The sequence below is a fragment of the Hippopotamus amphibius genome, chromosome 3, assembly GCF_030028045.1.
Source record: "Hippopotamus amphibius kiboko isolate mHipAmp2 chromosome 3, mHipAmp2.hap2, whole genome shotgun sequence".
Taxonomy (NCBI): Eukaryota; Metazoa; Chordata; class Mammalia; order Artiodactyla; family Hippopotamidae; genus Hippopotamus; species Hippopotamus amphibius.
The window spans coordinates 57,003,118-57,022,723 of NC_080188.1; the positions used below are offsets into that span (position 1 = coordinate 57,003,118).

Consider the following 19,606-nt stretch of genomic DNA (forward strand, 5'->3'; position numbering starts at 1 on the left):
ACCAGCCCGGGGCAGGGTCACCCACGCTGCCGGTGCGGTCACTGCAGTATTCCATCCTGAGAGGCTGCTCGCCCTCGGTCCTCCCCCTGGTCTCCCGGGGAGGGCCGCGCAGTTCCTCTCCATCTGGGTGGTGCCAGCTAGAGGGCGTGGGCCGGGCGGGGCCGGGGAGCGCGGGGGGCGTGACCTCCTGGGGAGGGCGTGGCCCCGCCTCCCGGGCCTTCCTGGGCCGCCGGCGCGCGGAGCTTGCCAGCCTGCTAGCGGACGAGCGCGCGGCCCCTGCGCACTCGGCCGCCGCCTGCGCGCGTCGTTGGCACGGTTGCGTTCTCGCCTCCGCGGCTGGGAGCCGGGTCCCGCTCGAGCCGCCGCTGAGCGCCCTGCGCTCCCCGCACCTGCGCCCCTTCCCCACCGCAACAGGTCGCGGGCGGGGGCGGCCAGGGCTCCCGACCCGAGACCGGAGGAATAAAGGTCTGGAAGGTAAGCGAAACCCTGCGCCCCCCGGGCTGGGGGTCATCCTGGCCAGAACGCCGCGGCCGCTGACTTCTGGGAAGCCCGGGCTCTCCCGCCTCTGCCGGCTTCCCAGCACGCTGACTCAAGTCGCTGGCCTTCCCACTTTTCCGGTGGGAACCTTAGGGGAGAACAGGCGAAGGAGACGCAGAGCTCGTACCGCCCTTACCGACCTCCAGCAGGTAGCGTCTAGAAAAACTGGGGAGGGGAATCCAGAAAGAGACCCATCCTCCTCCCGCTTTCCCACTCCCCAAAATCAAACGTTTGTCCGTGCTCCCCGCTTCTTGCGGAAAGATGTTGGTATTTTGGAACCCGGTCCCGGGGTTGCGTAATAGAAGAGTCCCAGAAGTTTCTCCGGGAGGTAAAAGCGTAGCTTTTCTCTCCTCCGAGTACCCCTCCCCCCGTCATAGTCACCCCTCCCCCCACGTCTAGTAGAGACAGATTAGTGGTTCCAGTCTCATCAAATTGTGATTGAGATGGAAGTGTGCGTTGGTGGTCCGCAGACTCTAGAGAGGGAGGGGGAAAGTTGGAGGCACCTTTTGAGATTTGCTCCTGGCGCAGAGGGAGACGGCGTCTGCAGAACATGGAACTGGTTAATTTCCCTTGATGATATTTTTTTTCCTTGGTGTCTGATTCTCTGACTGCCGCACGCTAGACCTCCAACTTCGCGAGCGTCGGGGTCGGCGAATTAGGAGGGAGAGGAGTTGGAGGGTTATAGGAATCATACTTTACCTTAATGTGTGGGGAGTGACGTTAATGAAGCTGCGAGGGCCCTTTGAGGGTCTTGACACTTTCCTCCTAGGTTAGTCTTCTGGGCGTTTACACACACAGACCCCGTATTGTTATGCAAATTGTCCCAGGAAGACCCTTGGCTTTGGAGGTGGAGATGTGTCCGAATCTTCCGGGAGCTCTTCTCTGTTGGGAGGGTGAAGTGGGGGTGGGGAAGGCCTTACGGACGAAATTTTTTTTTAAGGGTTGGGGTGGGGTCATCGTAACCCCGTTGGTGCACGTTGGAGGCGGAGGTGGGAGTGGGGTTGGGGGATAACATACCATCAAGAAAGCAGACAGATTTGAAACTTAAAAGATGAAACCGTACGTTAAGGCGAAGACCCAGTGTTCCCTGAAACGGTTGGAAGGTGGGAAGAGCCCAGTAATTGAGGCACAGAAACGTCAGACAAGGGACCGGGCTGAGAATTTTGGGGATTTTGCTTGTGCAAGATTATTTCAGAGCAAGGTCAGGCAGAGGTGGTAGAAGTTACGGGAGGTGGGGGGACCGTGGTGTCAGACTCCGAGTTGGGGTAGAAGTCACGAAAAAGAAAGACCTTTGGACTCGGGAGTCTAGGTCAGCTTAGAGGCTTAAGAATACCTAGGCATGCCCTGTTTCAATGTTTACTTCCTCTGTCTAATGTATTTCCTTAGCTTGCCTTTCATCTTTAGTGGAAAGGGTTCCTTGAGTGGATATTCTGGAAATAAATTCACAGGAGAGTTGAAAATTCTGGACGGTTTGCCTGCTTTCCTTTAAAGGGGGTGTCTCTTGCCAGTGTTGGAAAGTATTTTATTTGAAGATAAATAGGTAGAAGAGTAATGGAGAGAACTAAAGTATACCGACCCAAGAGAATGAAAGGAGACTAGGAGAAAAAATAGGAGAATAACTAACCAGTACTTAAAGAACTAATTTGAATTCAGCCAATTTAGGCGAGAGGGAACCAAGGAAAGGATTTGGGACACATTTGGTCACTTTAAGACAAAGAGTTATTGAAGAGTGGGGCACAAGGCTTTGCGGAAAAAATGAATTTGGGTATTGGGGACTTCCTCCCCCCCCCCCTTCTTTCTCTAAATAGAACTGACAGCTATGATGAGGCTGGGGATGTGGAAGTTGGAGATGTGTTACTGTCGACTCTTTGCTCCCCACTTGCAGGAAGAAAATGAATTGTTACATATCAGAGTTAGTGTGTCTTCTTCATTCACTGTAGCAGTTGAATTTCTGTAGTGTCTTTGGCATTTGCTTAACTCTTAAACTTTGTAAAAATACAATTTTGAAGACTCACAGTGTGTTAATTTAGAATACAAAAATCATCAAGAGACTGAGAATTTATGGCAAGAGTAAAGCCATAAATTCTCAGGATTTCTCCTACAGGATGCAAAATATGCATGCATTTTTTTGCCACCAGAAGTCAGTGTTTCATTGTGAGGTTATGAGACAGTAAGTAGTTAAACTATGTCAGAACTGGCTTTCTCTTCTGTTTCCTTTTGGTTTAACTGAATTTTGCAAGGAGTTGGTGGAGCTAAAAGTTACTTTTTTATTGACTTAAGATACTTGCTTAATTAGGTTTTGGATTACGTTGGAAGGGTATTGTTTGATTAAGGTACATATATATGAGTTGCATCTTTATTAGGAACCTCTGTAAATCACTGTAGCTGTGTGATTGTTTAGTTGAAGTTATACTGCCTTGGGAGTTGAAAAGATGGGTTAAAAAAAAAACTTAGGAAAGGCAAACTTGTTTTCCATATTTTTAAAGAAGCAAACGAAAGGAGTTACATGCTCAACTCTGTAATTTGTGCTCTTTCATCAAACAAATTTGCATAATCCTTTATGAAGTTAGTTGACTGTTAAAATTCCAGATCTTGAGATAGACTTGTGCTTTTACTTGCTAAAAGGTAGAACTAATTTATATATAAATATCTGGATCATTATAAGACCTACACAGGGCACAATATACTCGGCAAAGTAACTGGGATATTCTCCTTACTGTTGCAGTTCCACACTAAAAGCTGCCCTTCAACTCGAATTCCTTTGCTATCTTAGATATGTCTGTTGAAGCTAAAAGCCCAAAGTTCCCCTATTTCAAGACTAGACCGTTAACTAATTTTTCAGGAGATTGAGAAAGTATGTTGGAGAGAGTACAAATTAAGGAACTTCATTTACCATACATAAAGTTTTGTAAATAAATTATTTTTTTCATTAAATTATAAACTCAACCAAGATTTCTGTTCTCAAATGATATTTAATTGACAACGGTTTTCTAGCAGTCTCTTTTTATACACAGTAGTAGCTTATTTAATATTTGTTGAATTAATATTAGATTTTATTAAAAGAGATTACATAAACCCTGTAATCTTATTAAAATTCTACCACCGTGAAGAAGTAAATGTGGAATATTTAGTTCTTTGTAAGTGCACATCCTTTATTCCTGACTGTTTATAAGAGCACAAGGGATTGTTGTAAACGTGAAACCACAATCTAAGGCTGTGAGGGTTGCTAATAGGAATTTCTGTCTTATGCCTGAGGACAGAACTTCTTCAGTAGTGTTCTCCAGGGGAAGAAAATCAGCTGATTTTCCTAAATTATCTGGCCCATTTAAAACATGACTAAGGATTTCTTGTTCGAGTCACTTTTTTTCTATTAAAAGACTGAGATTATTGTGACAAGTGGAGCCCAGAGGAATCAATTATATCATTAATATAATACCTCATGTTCATTACCAATACCTCATAAGTATCGAGCATCTTCTGTGTGCCAGACAGTACTCTAAGCATTGGAGAAACTGATAACAGCAGATCAAGAGAAAGAGCCCATGCAGGTGGAGTTTACATCCACGTAGCATAAAAGCTGTTTACCAACGGCTTTCATATGACATATCATTTAAGCCTAATTGCAACTCTGAAGTTGGAGTTCATTTTCCATTTTAAAATCAGGAAATTGAGTTGAAGAAGTTAAGTGACTTGACTCTGTGACTCAAAGCCTGGTGCCCTTTCTACTATGGTACACTATGCTGGCTGTGTTGATATGTGGTTTCCTGTTTTTCAAGAATTACAGCTTGACTCTCAAATATAAATAGTGTTTCTCCTTGGCTAAGTAATTCTTTCTAATTATTATGGGAATAAAAAAGCAGGTATTTTCATTTAGCATTCTGGACATATATTTGTGATTCCAAAGGAGAATATGCAGACCTATTAAACAGACATGTGGCATTTATTTGCACCAAATAAAGATCCTTACCTTCCTAAAAATTAAATGCAAGGGCTTAGGAGCCATCTCCCTTAGTGCCTCAAATCTGTTACTCAAGTTATGAAAGGTCAGTTTACATCCCTATGTAAATCAGGATATACTCATAACATTTCCTTCTGTCTTATAAATGCAGTGAATATATGCACAGTATATGCACATAGCAGTGTTTTTCAGACTTAGAGTAAGCATCAGAATCTCCTGGAAGGCTTTTAGATGTGTCTCTCCCTCCCCACTCCCCAAGTTTCTGATTCAGTAGGTCTGGGGTAATGCCCAAGAATTTGCACTTGTAGCATGTTTGCAGGTGAAATTGATGCTTCTAGTTCTGGAATTACACTTTGAACACTACTGCAGTATAACAGAGAATGTAAAAGCATGGTTTCTAAGCCAGACAGCTTGGGCTTGAATCTTGGATATGCCACCTACTAGCTGTCAGACCTTAGGCAAATTATTTACCTTCTTGTCAAGAACTTCGAAGGCTCTGAGATTTTATCCTACTTTCAAGCTAACAAGCTAATGTGCCACAGTTTCATGGACTCTTGGGAATGGCTTTGTTACTCATAATAATAGCTGTAGCCAGAGTGTCACCATTTTCTTACACCAGTTCCTTAAGCACCAGTTTCCAAAGAGGGGAAATGTGGAGAGAGTCGGATGATACCTGCAAACACAGTGGATTACATTAAGGAGAGAAATCCTGATCTTAGAGAATCCTAATCTTTTATAATGGGCAGTAAGCATTCCTGCTCTTTGCTCCAGAGGGAGACATTAGCTTGATTATACTGGACAGTAAACCTGCTGCCCTTTGCTCTAGAAGGAGACATTATATTTTTCAAGGCTGTCTCTATACAAGCATCCTTAGAGGTTGTCTGGAACAAAGGTAGTTGGTGCCTCTACTTGTGCAGTATGCAGAAATGACCCATGGAGAGTTGGCTTCCAACACTTTTCCATTCCCTTATACAATGAAGTTGATGATACTGTAGTATCTCCCTTACTGGGTAGTTGGGTAAGTTAAAGGTAATAAGACTTGGCGAGTACTTGAAGCAGAACATAATAAGTGCTACATAAATATTTCCTGTTATTACTCCTGAAGGAAACAAAAATTGTGGGGCTTTTTTTTTTTAATGGTTAAGTATTGCCTTATAAGATGAAATAATTGCTTTATTGAGTATCTCTAACTTTGAGTTCATTCCAAGAAACTTCTTTAATGGGTCTAAATTCTAAAATGGGGATGACACATTGTACAATATCTTACCATTCCATGGGGAATGAGGCTTAAATATTTACTACCAACATTGATGTGCTCTCCCATGTGTCTCAGCCTCCTTAGGTTATACAGAATCGTGACTAATTCTGGTCCAGTGGGCTGTGTATGGGAGTAACATGTATTTCTGGACTGAAGCATTAAGTGGCTCTTATGAGGCCCTCCACTGCTCTTTTTTTACTATAGTGAACCCTGCAATGTTTTGAGATAGTGGAGCTTCCAGCCTGGCTTTTTTCCAGCTTAGGTGTTTCAGTGTGAAGAAAAGCTCTTTGCCACCTTCTTACCCCACCCCCGCTCCCCCAATATGCAACGGACATGAAAAATAATCAGGAAATAAGTTTTTGTGCTGTCAAGCCACTGAAATTTGGGGGTTAATTTGATACTATAGCATAACCTAAACTATCCTTACTATATTCTAGTATCTATAATGCCTGTCTACTGTGAGAAAGTTGACAGTCAGTTGTTTTAAAATATGGGCTCTGGGTGTATACATGTAAAGCTGGAGGAGTATAAGCCATTAACACCTACATATTTATTTAGCATAAGTTAATTTCAGGTAGTGTTAAGTACTATGAAAAGATGAGTGTGGCCGACACTGTTCTTTTCCTCCCCAGTGCTTATTCCCATTTTTTTGTTGTTGTTGCTAAGAGAACCTCGCTTTTGTGTGGGCTCACGTTGTGCCCAGTCTTAGGTGATAGATCATGTTTGTTCTTAGCTGGTGATAACAATTTGTATCCTGATTTACCTGCTTCCGCTGCAGCTGGAGGAGGCCACGTGGCCTAGTTCTGGTTTTTAGATAGGTTTGGGAAGGATTCCTTTCCTGACAAAAGGAGATGTGGCTGACATAGCCACACCTTCCTCCTCTCATCTACCTGCCTTGCATGTTGAAAAGCTCTCTGGTTATGGCAGCAACCTTTTGTACCATGAGATGACAAGCATACAGACAGCATGCTAAATGTGGCAGGGCAGAAAGAGCCAGAATTCCTGATGGCCTCATTGAACAGCTAAAATTATACCAGTAGCCACCCTCCTCTAGACTTGCTATAGGGGAAAGAGAAACCTCTGTTAATCAAGCAGTTGTTACTTGCAGCTCGAGACATTCTGAACCCATATAGAGTATAATGGAATAGAGCATGGGTTGGCAGGAGGGCACAGCAGTGCTACATTAGCTACTGTATTCAGGGGAGGCCTTTTTGAGAATGTATCATTTGAGCTGAGACCTGAATGATGGGAGGGAGCTAACACGATGTGGGATGTGTACTTGAGTTTGGGGGCAGCACCAGTGCCCCCTAGAACAAGGATTTGAAGTGGACAAGAGATAGTTGGGGAAATCATGTGCCATTATGAAATTCTTCTTTTTTTTTATTTAAATATTTATTTGTTTGGCTGTGCGGGGTCTTTAGTTGTGGCATGCGGGATCTAGTTTCCTGACCAGGGATCAGACCTGGGCCCCCTGCACTGGGAACGTGGAGTCTTAACTGCTGGACCACCAGGGAAGTCCTGCATTATGAATTTCTAAATATGTGGGCTTCCTGTGGCACTGGAGAGCTTAAGGAACTGCAGATGATCAGGTCAGTTTGGGACCCTGGAAGATTATGGGCTGCTTGGGGTGGAGTTCTGGAGAATTCAGATGAAAACTGTATGACCCGTGACTCACCCCTGACACATTGCCAATTACCAAGAGACTGTTATTCCTGGAGGGTATGTGTGGAAAAGGGGAAGGAGATCTGACCAGGGACTGCTGACCAGTCCAAACATCCTCTGGTCTCTGGACAGTTATTTTCCTCACATTCCCCTTTGGAAACTGGGTCATGGTCACGGGGCTTTGAGACCTGCTTAACGCTGTTTGTCCTGTTGAAAAGCTTCTCTAACGTATGGATTGTCCTGAGCGTGTGCTTTGGTTGGCAGAACAATAACCAGAGCAACTACTACAGCCATTTATTGAGTGCTCACCATGAGCTTGGCATTGTGCTAAAAATATTACACCCATTTTATTTAACCCTGCAACAACCCCAGGAAGCTGCCTGTATTACGGATGAGAAGGCAGAGACCTTGGGGAAGAACAGTGATTTCCTTGAGGTTATGTAGCTAGTAGGTTGCAAAGCAGGCCTTTAAACCATCATGTCACAAGGACTCCTGAGAGTAGGTTTCCTCAGAATGTGCTAGGTTAGGAGCACGTAATGACGTAGAACAGAATATTTGAAAATACCTTGGATCATTTTTTTTTTTATATTCCTCCTCCCTCTTTTTCCTTTCCTTGTAATTATATATGTATGTGATGTGAGTGTCTATAAAACTTAAAAAAAAAAAGAATTTTTTTTTTTTTTTTTACTTGAAATGTTTTACTTGCTATTTTGGGAGAAAAGTAGTTTGATGTACATGACATTTTTATTTCTGAATAAATTTGCATTGCAAGAGGCTGGAAGGACTGTAGAAAGGTCACTTAAATAGATCTGGCAAGGTACAGCCCTACATGAAATGTAGTCTGTTTCACTTACATAAAATGTAAGATAGACATTGCTGACTTAAATAAGAACCACAATGTATTGAATGCCCATGATATGTCAGTGTGCTGGGCATTTTAGCTAGATTTATAAAGCACTCTTCTCCATAACACTGTAAAATAGGCTGTTTTCTATTTTACGGATGGGGGCACTGAGGCTGGTAGGGCTTAATTTGCCCAAAGTGATCACCTTTCTCACTTGAGCTTATTTTCTTTTTGCTGTACAGCACTGCTCTGTTTTTGAAATAAAGGCAAGTTGGAATCTTACCTGCTTTAAAAAAAAATTTTTTTTTTTGACCACACTGTGTGACTTGTGGAATCTTAGTTCCCTGACCAGGGATGAAACCTGGGCTCCCTGCATCGGGAGCATGGGGTCTGAACCACTGCATCACCAGGGAAGTCCCTTACCTGCTTTTTCTAATGGGAGGGTTTTAAACTGCCCCCCCCCCCATTTATTATTCTGCTTTGTCTTTATAATCTGGTGAAAATAATATAAAAATGTATGAAAACTTCAGGAAGACCTTCTGATTTCAGTGTTTATGGGCCAGTACACCGCCCCCCCCCCCCGTATATTTAGAGAAAAAAAAATGTTTACACAGGTAATAAAGGATTCACAGCATACAGAATAAATGGTGAAAGTGTCTGTTCCAGAGAAGCACTGTTGACAGTTAGGTTGTGTGTGTGATGCATAAATATAGAAAGAAGACACTTTCTTTTTGAACAAATTAGCTCACATTGTACATTTTGTTCAGCATCTTGTTTGCATAAAGCTATTCTTTTTGATGTTACATTGCGTCTCATGTATCATAATTTATTTACCCTCTCTGTGTTGATATGTATTAGGTTGTTACCAGTTTTTTTTTTTTTGCTATTATAAACAACATTTTATTGCATGAACCTCCTTGTACAAGTGTGACTTTTTTTAAGAAAGATTTTTTTTGAAGGAGACATTAACTGAAGCATATACTAATTTCCTTTCTTAGCAGTAGTTTAGGGTAATAACTTCCTGACTACAGTGGGCCTCCATTCTAACCTAACTAACCTTATATCTGGGTTGTGTGGCTACTCTGTAAAGCTGTGCAAATCATACATACATCAGCATCTAAGCAGACTTTCATAGGCTGAACTTGGTCTTTCCTGTGAGATGTAAGAGTCGATAATCTGGTGATCTTGCCTCCTTGCCCTTGCCTCTGTGGAAAGGATTGAGCCACCATACAAGGTTATGAATTTGAGTTGTACACACAAGTCCCTGGCTGTGCCCAGGGGCCAGATCAGAGAATATGTCTCTTTCACTTCGTACTTCACTCACCCACCCAAGAAACCAGGAGTGAGATCCAGGGATTCAGCTGACTCCTTCAGTCTTGGACTTGTCAGTTTCCAGGACCATTTTTTAAAAAAACAGGCATTTATTTATTTATTTATTTATTTATTTATTTATAGCAGTTACGTTCACAGCAAAGTTGAGTGGAAGATAACAGAGATCTCCCATAGAGCTCTCTGTCCCCACCCCCAGCTTCCACGTGAGCACTGACACATCATTATCACCCAAGCGCTAGACAGTCTTTTACTACAGCTCTGCCTGGTTTGCTCCTCACTTCCTTTAAGCCTTTGCTCAAATGTTTCCTTATCTGACCACTCTATATAAAATTGCAACACCTTACCTCATTTCCTTTCTGGCAGCCTACACTTTTCACTTTGTTTTTGTCTATGACACCTTTTTTTTAAATTAATTAATTTATTTATAGCTGAGTTGGGTCTCCCTTGCTGCGTGCAGGCTTTCTCTAGTTGCAGCAAGTGGGGGCTGCTCTTTGTTGCGGTGCTCAGGCTTCTCATTGCGGTGGCTTTTCTTGTTGCAGAGCATGGGCTCTAGGCATGTGGGCTCGGTAGTTGTGGTGCATGGGCTTAGTTGCTTCTCGGCTTATGGGGTCTTACCAGCCCAGGGATCGAACCCGTGTCCCCTGCATTGGCAGGCGGATTCTTAACCACTGTGCCAGCAGGGAAGTCCTATAACACTTTTTAAAGTCCAACATCTACATATTGTGTTTCATCTTTGCTTACCTCCTGTAGTTTGTAAACTCAGTGATGGCAAATGCCTATTTCCTTCACCCTCTTATTCTTATGGTAGATACCCAGGAAATATTTGTTGGCTCAGTAAATAAATGAGCAAACAAGGAAACTAAGCACCACTCTCTCAGGTTGGTTTCCCTCAACAACACCCCACCCCCCACCCCACCTCCTTCCTTGCTGCCCTCTGTTCTCCACCAGTCGGCCCATGGGTGCTGTTGGGCTGCAAGCAGGTGGGCCATCTTCACTGGGAGGGCAGTGTTGGGGTCTGCCATCATGGACTCTTACAGTGTTGGGAAGATTAATGCCAAAGCAAATGCCTACTATTTTATTGATAATTTGCTGTGGGCCAGCCCTGCATGTTGAGAGAGAAAGAGCAAGAGAGGGGAGGTGGGGGAAGGGGGGAAAGGAGAGTAGAGAAAGAGAGGAAGAAGGAGAAACAAAAGTGTGTGAGGGACTTCCCTGGCAGTCCAGTGGTTAGGACTCCACTTTCTCGCTGCTGAGGGCACCGGGTTCAATCCCTGGTCAGGGAACTAGGATCCCACAGCGTGGCCCAAGAAACAAAGCAACAACAGCAACAAAAAGTGTGTTTGAGACAGGGAAAGAGAGAGAGAGTAAGGGGGGAGAGGGAGGGAGGTGATTGGGATTTGAGTTGGAGAATTTAGGAAACTTGCCTAGGGCCGCTGTAGCCAGTTGGAGGAGAGTGTCCTACTCCAATGCATGTTTGACCCTGAAAAGTTTAGAGCTCTACCAGTGTGAGTTTAATTAGAATATTTGTAGCATCCGTGTTGCATTCCTTTGGGGGAGGGGATAGAGTGACAAATGGTATCTACTAATATGGAAACATTGTAGTCAGCAAGTCAACAATTTTAATTTCATGGAGGGGGAGATAAAAGACCTTATCAAGAGTCAGAGTGGAGCTGAAGGACTCTATTCAGTGTTTCTTCAGCCTTAGGCAAAAAGTATAACAGCCTCTTAAAGTAGCAGGCAAGCTAAAATTGTTACGAATTTAACATCATGTTTCCATTTGTTGATACAAATAGTTTGTTAAATTGGTACTAAGATAATTTAGTAACATACCCTTTGCCTTAAGGATGTTTGAAAAAATAGAAACTATTTAAAGCAAGTTAGGATAAGAGCAGTAAATTTACAAATACAAGAAAGGGAAAAGGAAACAGCTGTTGATAGTGTTAACCATAGAAAGAGAGGTTGTTTCTAGAGATACACAAGATAGTACCAAGGCCATCTGCCCAGGTTGGATAACAACTTTTTTTAACCAATACTTTTTTTTTTCAAGCTCTTTATTGGAAAATAGTTGCTTTACACTCTTGTACCAGCTTTTGAGGTACACCAAAGTGAATCAGCTGTATTTATACATATATCCGCTTATCCCCTCCCTCCAGCAACCAATACTGTTTTGAGAGAATGCTCCAGAATTGCTTTGGGGGTGAAGTACCTTTTATGAGTGGAAGTAAAATCTCAAGATTGGCTCTTAAGCTGGGCCCAGTTTTTTTATTCAGCATTGAATTCTTATGTGAAGATCAGCTGTTAATTTTCTTTCTTGTCCATACTCTTTCACCGATTTCCCTTTTGATTCTAGTGAGGTTGTTGACACAACCTGTTACCTTAGGCAAATTACTGAAAACTGTTTCGGTTTTCTTATATATAAAATGGGCTATTTACTATATGGGGTATTGGTATGTACCTTGCAAGTGTAATGTAATGTTTACATGAAATGTCATTTTAAAAAGGGCTTAACACAATGCTTGGCACAAAGTAGACACTGGAGAAATGTTATTTCCTTTCTTCCTCCTCAAGATAAACTTGTGCACATATTTTCTTGGCTGAATTTGCTTTGAGTAGCAGCCTTAAAATTAAAAGTGCATTTGCCCTTTGATATATGCCGGCTGGTTTGTTCATGCAACTTGAAAGTTGGTGATGAACCATTCTCTTATTTGAATGGGAACTTTGAATTCTCTGTCCAATAAGATTCTTTACAGGTCAGGTGTACCTATGAGTTTACTTATGGGCCCGTGTTCACAGGCTGCTGTTTCTCTTTCAGATGAGTAGACTCGTCACTTTCCACTGACTGGCAGCAATGGCATTTACCGAAAGAGTCAACAGCAGTGGCAACAGGTAACCCTGAAATCCATGATGCAAAGATATGATAATATTTACTTTTATGATCTACTGTTCAAATAATAAGTTTGCTTCTTTTTATTTATCTGACTTATGAACTCTCCGGTGCAGGAAAATGTTTGAACGTTTCTGTTTTTTCCTACATGAAATCAAACCTATTAGACTGGCCACATATTTTCTTTAAATCTAGTACTCTGAGTCTCTTAACTCATTTCTTTAACAGGTGCATGTGATATTAGCTCAGCATCCTAATTCTGTGTTCAAGGTACGGGTCCAGATTACACTAATTTGGGAAAATGTGCGCCTATTCAGCTTGTGCTGGAACAGATATCAATGATGAAATCCACCTTATCATGAGAGCTTTGAAAGAGGGAATTCTGTCAGTTATATTTTATGACTCACATCTCTCCCTCCAACTCTGTACATATAGTCAACTGCCTTCTTGCATATAGTACATGATCAGGGTTGGTTGAGGGGAGCATATTTACATTCCGAATCAGTTATTAAGAACAACCCATTTGCTCTCCAGAAGGAATTCTTAATATCACTGATAAGTTTTTATTTATACTATTAGATGTTCACATACATATGAAAGTATGAGACATGTAGATTCAGACTTAACACTTCTTGAGTAATAGATGATAGTGACTGTAATTCTGGACCATTCTGTTGCTTTTCAACTTCCTCCTTTGTTCTGGTTCATTTAGGAAACTCTTACTGTACTCCAAAGTGATCCTGGGGGTACTGTTGTTCAACTTGGTGCACTCTCCTCTCCTACAGAGGAAGGCATGTGACCCAGGCTGCAACCGTCCACATTCTTCTAGAGCCAGAGGGGAAACTGTTATCATCAGTTTTTTTAGGCTTATTCATACTGTTCGGTTACACATAAGTTTTAAATTTTTATGTAGTTAAATGTCTTGCCTTTTATGGATTCTGGTTTTGATTGTGCTTAGAAAGGTTCTTCCTACTCCAAGATTGAGAAAATAATGTCATGTGTTCTCTGCTGGCACTTGAAAGGTTTCATTTTTTGCATTTAAATCAGAACTTGTAAGCTGGTGGCCTGTGGGGGCAGATCTGGTTAACAGATGAGTTTTGTTTGGCCTTTCACAGTGTTCTAAAAAAAAAAAAAAAAAAAAAAAAGTCTACCAGTGATTTTTGCATGATGATCTAGACTTCTGTCTTCTCTTGAAAAATTTAACAGCATCAGGTTTACATTGCAATATAGCAACGCTCAGATGGAATTGAATAGCTGCTGCTCTTTTTGAGAAGTCATGAGCTTTCTAATTCAAATCTCCCCAAGTGGTGTGCCGTTCGTACTTTTCAGGGGTGCCAAGGTGTTGCTCTCTCCAACCAGAGCTCCAGAACTCCCGAACTCCCACCTGATTTCCTCCTGCTTTGTCAGCTTGGCCCAGAGAGACTTGATTTTTTGTTTGTTTGTTTGTTTTAAGAAGTTGGGGAAACATGGATGCTTTCTAGTTCACTGCAGTTCCCACACAGCTGGATTCACACAGTGAGTTGGATGCTTCACCCTCTTAACTTGCAATCCATTTTAGATCTTTGACTGTTTAGTGTTTTGATCCATCTGTAATTAATTTTAAAGTGTGTGTTGTAAATTTCCATGTTAATAAGAAATGAAAAAGTCTGGGGGATGTTAGGGAGCCTTTTTTTTTTTTAAGCAAAAGGCTAGCCAGTTGTTTCAACATAATTTATTAAATCATTTATCTTTTCTTTACTGATTTGAGTGCTGTGTCCAAATTCCATTCCATTCTTGAGTCTGTCATTGGACTCTTTTGTTCCATTGATCGTCTCTTCTGGCAGTGGTGCTATACTGTTTCAGTGTATTTTTATAGATCTTAATATTCAGGCAGAGTCTTTGTCATTACTTTTCATTTTTAGAATTGTTATAGCTATTCACATCTGATTACATTTCCACATGTACTCTGAAGTCAGTCATTTTCTAGAAAAATTATTGTTGGCATTTTGATTGGCATCCCTTTGCATTAATCAGAATTGAATTCTATAGAATATTAAAACTGGGTCTTTCTACAAAGGAATCTAAATACCAGATTAATGAAAATTTACAAGGGTGAAGAAATTTTTTTTTTAATATTTTTAAAATTTATTTTGGCTGTGCTGGGTCTTAGTTTGCAGCCTGTGGGATTTTTTTTTTTTTTTCAGTTGCAGCATATGAACTCTTAGCTGTGGCATGCATGCAGGATCTAATTCCCTGACTAGGGATCGAACCCAGGCCCCCTGCATTGGGATCACGGAGTCTTACTCACTGGCCCACCAGGGAAGTCCCGACAAGGGTGAAGAAGTTTTAAACTTCAATTCTAAGATTTTTTGGAGGTATGATTTTTCAACTATTTCTAGTTATTGACTCTGCCTCCAGGGTAATTTCTGGTAGAAGAATCCATTATAATAGCTAGCAATATCATCAGTGGCAATTTTAAAAAGATGTTTTGTAGTCTATTTCCATATGCTTTCTATTATTGCTAATTATTAGGATAGGTAACTGCCTTTTGTGGTAACATTCTAGCAGCTGAAGAGCTGTTTTTATTATTTGTTACATTTACCTTTGCAGCCCCTTATCTCCCTGATGTGGTCCTTTTAATGTTAATACCCAGTACAGTGATAAGCTAGGGGAAATCTAAATGGAGCTCTAATTTTAATATATGCCAAATAGCTCACTTGTTTAAATGTTTAGTTATGGCAGTTTAATCTTTTAGTAGTCCAAAAAAAAAAAAAAAAAAAAAAAAAACAACAACAAAAACAAAAACCAGTCATGCTGAATGGGTCCAGGACTAGCACATATTTTAAAGGAAACAGATGTATATTGAACAAGCAGCTCCAATTGCTCAAACTAAAGAGAAGTCTGAGTGTGAATCCTTACTTTGCTCATGGCTATCAGAAGTCATAAGCATGGACAGAATATTAATATCATGTGTAAAGACAATATTTGTTTTAGTTCTGATAAATAATAGGCTTTTCCCCCCAACTACCAGATTTATCAGCATTAGACACTATTAAATCTTATTTACTTATATTTCCCCTCACCTTCCTTCCCCTTCCCTTCCTGTTCTTTCTAAAAATTTTTATTGGAGTATAACAAACTGGAAAGGACAGACATTATTAGTACAGTTCAATGCATTTTCACAAAGTGAACACACTTGGGTAACTGATCAAGCAACAACAGTACCAGCTCTCCAGAAGCCTCTCCTGTCCCCTTTCAGCTTCTGTCTCCCTCAAAGCCTGCCACTATTCTAACTTCTAACACCATGAATTTGTCTTGCTTGCTGTTGATTTTTATTTAGAAATGATCGTATAGTATATTCTTTTGTCTATTCAGTTTTGATGTTTATGTTATTTTTCTTTTTATGTTGTTTTTCTTTCATAAATGTGAATACGTGTCTTTGTAAGTTATTTTAAATTAATGTACCATGTTAATATGTAATCAATAATAAATTTAAAAAATTTCCATCAACTTTTCATAGTCTAATATAATAGTATAATTATCCTCACTCTTTTATCCAATTCTCTCTCCTCTACCCTCCAACTGTTGGCTCTGCTTTTACTTTTAAATTGTCCAGATGCATAGCACATTCTATTTTATAAGCATCTGTGCCCTCGCAAGCTTTGTCTTTTAATTGATAATAAAAGCTGAAATACCAATAAGCATTATTTACATTATTTTGATTGGGAAGCAAAATATTGTTTAGGGTTTCATTTCTCCTCTGTGGGTTCAAAGTCAACCCAGTACCACTTGGGAAATTTCATATTGATCAGGACAAATGAACTCTTTAGCTGAGAAAATTGTTTAAATTCATGCCACATTTTAAATTGCTTGATCTTTGGTGTTTTTATTTTTCCTGGAGTTTGTAATTACTTTTCTTTTTCCTTGTTGAAAGAAAGAGCATGCCTTTTTGTTATGTCACTACCATGTTCCCCTTCTTACCTTTCTGTATGTATTAGGAGATTTGCTGATATGCTTTTCATTTTGGGGGAAGATCTGAGGGATTGCATTTTGTGAACACTGAATCATAGTGCTGTAGTCCTGGATGCCCTGCTTCCCCAGGAGAGTCTGAAATAATGTTAACTCTCCTAATTGAGGAGAGTCCTCAATTAGTGAGGAGGCTACAAGGTGTTAAGCTGATTAACACCTATTATATGGACAGATTTTCTTTGTGTAAGTAAATCAGGGGCCTGACTTCCAGATGCTCACGAGAGAGATTAATGGCTGTAGGCCATGTTTTCCTGAAACTGTGATTGGCCTGGGCATTGTAAATAATCCACACCTGGAATTGCGAAATTTCCTGTATTTCCCAAGCAAGTTGTTTTAGGCCTGATTTACAAGTGCAATGATGTTTCTTAAACAGAACGCATTGTTTCTCTTTATTTCAGAAAATTGCTCTTAACTGTAAAGTTTGTGTCATTGTCATATGTAGTTTTAAGGTGAGTCCCTCAGTTTGGTAGGTTTAGAAAGAGTTTGGTTTCAGACTTATCCCAGACCTGAGGAAATCTTTTCCAGAATTAGTTATTTCCCAAATGGGAAATAGATTTTTGTTTTTTAATGAAGGACAGTTAGATTTTGAGGGGAAAAAGACTCAACTGCAGAAGTGTTGAGTAATTTCATCAGTAAAATCCAGTTGACCTGTTATTGCATGGGTGATATAGTGGACTTGAGTGTGGGACTCCAGGGCCACAGCTTATGTTTAGATCTCTGACATGTTGGTTATTCGGACAATTTGCTCAACCTTTAAAGCCTCATTAAAATGGGGATATGGAGAATAATGTATGTAAAGTGCTTACCACAGTTCCTGGTAAATCATAAATCCTCAATAAATTCTGTTGCTCTGGTGATGATGGTAGAGTACTGGGTTTCAGGAGAGTCAGTACCTTCCTCAATTCTACCTCAAAGGAGAAAGGCTTTGTTTAGAGGCAACTCTGGATGGAAGGGATTACTTTGTGAGCTACTCCAGGAGTAGTATTCATAGGAAGGAGAATGATAGAGGAAATAGACCTTTAAAAAATCAAAGCACATAGTGTGTTTATTTGCTGGGCTGTGGATACACTTACAAGCTTTCCTGTGGTCTATTTTACATTTAATATTGGCTATTGGATTGTCCTAAATCACACACAAACTAGAAAAAAACACTGATGCGTAGTATTTTCTTTTCTACAAGTAGCATAGTCTTAAAAAAGGGAAAACAAACCAGTCACTTTATTGAGGTATAATTTATGTGCTATCTCAAGGTATACAATTTAACAATTTTTAGTAAATTTACTGAGTTGTGCAATCATCTTTACAATCTAGTTTCAGAATTGCACTCCCAATAGATACAACTGCCTATTTCCTGCCCCCAGTCCCAGGGAACCATTAATCTACTTAATATTTTTGCCTATTCTAGACATTTCATATAAATGCAGTCACTTAATATGTGGTTTTTTTCTGTGACTGGCTTCTTTCACTTAGCATAAGGTTTTCAAGATTCATCCATGTTGTAGCATGTATCAATAATTTATTCCCTTCTTATTGCCAAATAATGTTGCATTGTATGGATATACCATTGTTTTCTTTACTGTTCACCAAATTGATGGACATTTGGGTTTTATCCACTTTTTGGCTATTTTATATATATATATATATTTTTTTTTTTTTTCCCACATATATTTTCATTTCTTTGGGGTAGATATTTAGGAGTGGAATTGCTTTCTTGTAAGGGAGATTTATGTTTAGAGTCATCTTAAGATTATTCTAAGTTTATAAGTCAGTGTGCCTAAGGTCAGTTTCAAGTTTATTTGTATATGTTTTTTCTCTTTGCCTTCAGTCCTAAATTCTACTAATGCTGTGAGTTGGAGGAGGATGAATTAATATTTATTCAATGCCTTCAACAGAATGGATACTAGTCCAAGAAGTAGGCATTATATCATTTTAAGTGACACTTTGGTCCATGGTGGTGGATAAGATGGACGTTGAATTGGATTTTTGTTGTTGTTTGTTTGTTTTTGCTTTTGTTTGTTTTTGTTTGTTTATTTTTCTTTTTCAGTTTCCTCTATTTTTGAGAAGCCTGGAGGACATTATTTCAGAATCTGAATCTTGTTTCCTATACCTCATGATAACTCTGTAATGTGGTCAGGTTAGATAGTAAACTGCCTCATTGTGCTGGAGAAAGAGAAAGCCTGGAGAAATTAATAGTTGAATGTGTGAATCAGATTAAAGGGACTGCTGGGACAACTAGTTTGTTTTGGTGGAAAATTTTTAAATTACTCTACTAAATAACATTTAACATGTAAGGCACTGTACAATTTCATTTCTGCCTTTGACCAACGAGTTTTGATGCTTTTATCAGATGATGCCTTCTTCTTAACCTGTAATGCAGAGTGCCACCATTTTTGTTGCTTTAAAATGATTTTAAAATGGTAGACATTGGATTGTATGTGTTTATATAGGTAAGATGTTAATAGATATAGTTAAGTGAACAGGTCTTATTAAAGCTACTGAAAGAATGAGGTGCTCCAAGACTTCTTGTTAAGTGGAAGACAGTCTAAAGGGAGAGAGAGAGGAACGTTGGGAAGGAGGATAGGGGGAGGGGGGAAGAGAGACACAAGGGAACGACAGATAGAAAGAAATTTGTGCATTGTAGCAGCGATAAAGAATTAACATTGGCCCTGACGGGGCATGATAAACCTAATTTAGTGTAGACTCTATCATACTTCTTGCCTACTCTGTTTTTTCTTCACTGTAGCAGAAAAATTTTTATCATAGACATATTCAGACATTAGTAGAAGTAGAGAGAATTCCCCAGATTCAAAGGGACATTTTCCTACTTAATTGCTGCGTACCAGTCTCATACCTAATAAAATTAACACTTTAGATTCATCTATTAACTAGCCCATTGCCAAAGTATTCATATTGTTTTAAAATGTCTATTCAAGTTGTTTATATCCTGCTTCAGCCAAATCAAAGTGCATATACTGTGTTAGGTTTTGTCAGTTGTCTTTTTTTTTTTTAATTAATTTATTTTATTGGCTGTGTTGGGTCTTTTTTGTTGTGCGCGGGCTTTCTTTTAGTTGCAGTGAATGGGGGCTACTCTTCCTTGTGGTGCACGGGCTCCTCATTGCCGTGGCT

The 19,606-nt window shown here is 40.2% G+C and overlaps 1 protein-coding gene across 8 annotated transcripts in view; it reads left to right on the forward strand.

Moving 5' to 3' along the window:
- Positions 1 to 262: 262 nt before the first annotated feature.
- AFF1 (ALF transcription elongation factor 1) overlaps positions 263 to 19,606 on the forward strand; it is a 188,245-nt gene continuing 168,901 nt past the window's right edge. For 4 of the 8 annotated variants that reach the window (XM_057725861.1, XM_057725856.1, XM_057725858.1 and 1 more), the window contains exons 1-4: positions 263 to 474; positions 12,401 to 12,474; positions 13,929 to 13,987; positions 14,656 to 14,826. In XM_057725861.1, coding sequence (XP_057581844.1) covers positions 14,684 to 14,826 — 143 coding nt within the window. In that variant the 5' untranslated portion in view covers positions 263 to 474; positions 12,401 to 12,474; positions 13,929 to 13,987; positions 14,656 to 14,683. Of the gene's footprint in view, positions 475 to 12,400; positions 12,475 to 13,928; positions 13,988 to 14,655; positions 14,827 to 19,606 lie in introns of those variants that run through there. The other 4 variants (XM_057725859.1, XM_057725860.1, XM_057725864.1 and 1 more) reach the window with 3 other exon arrangements.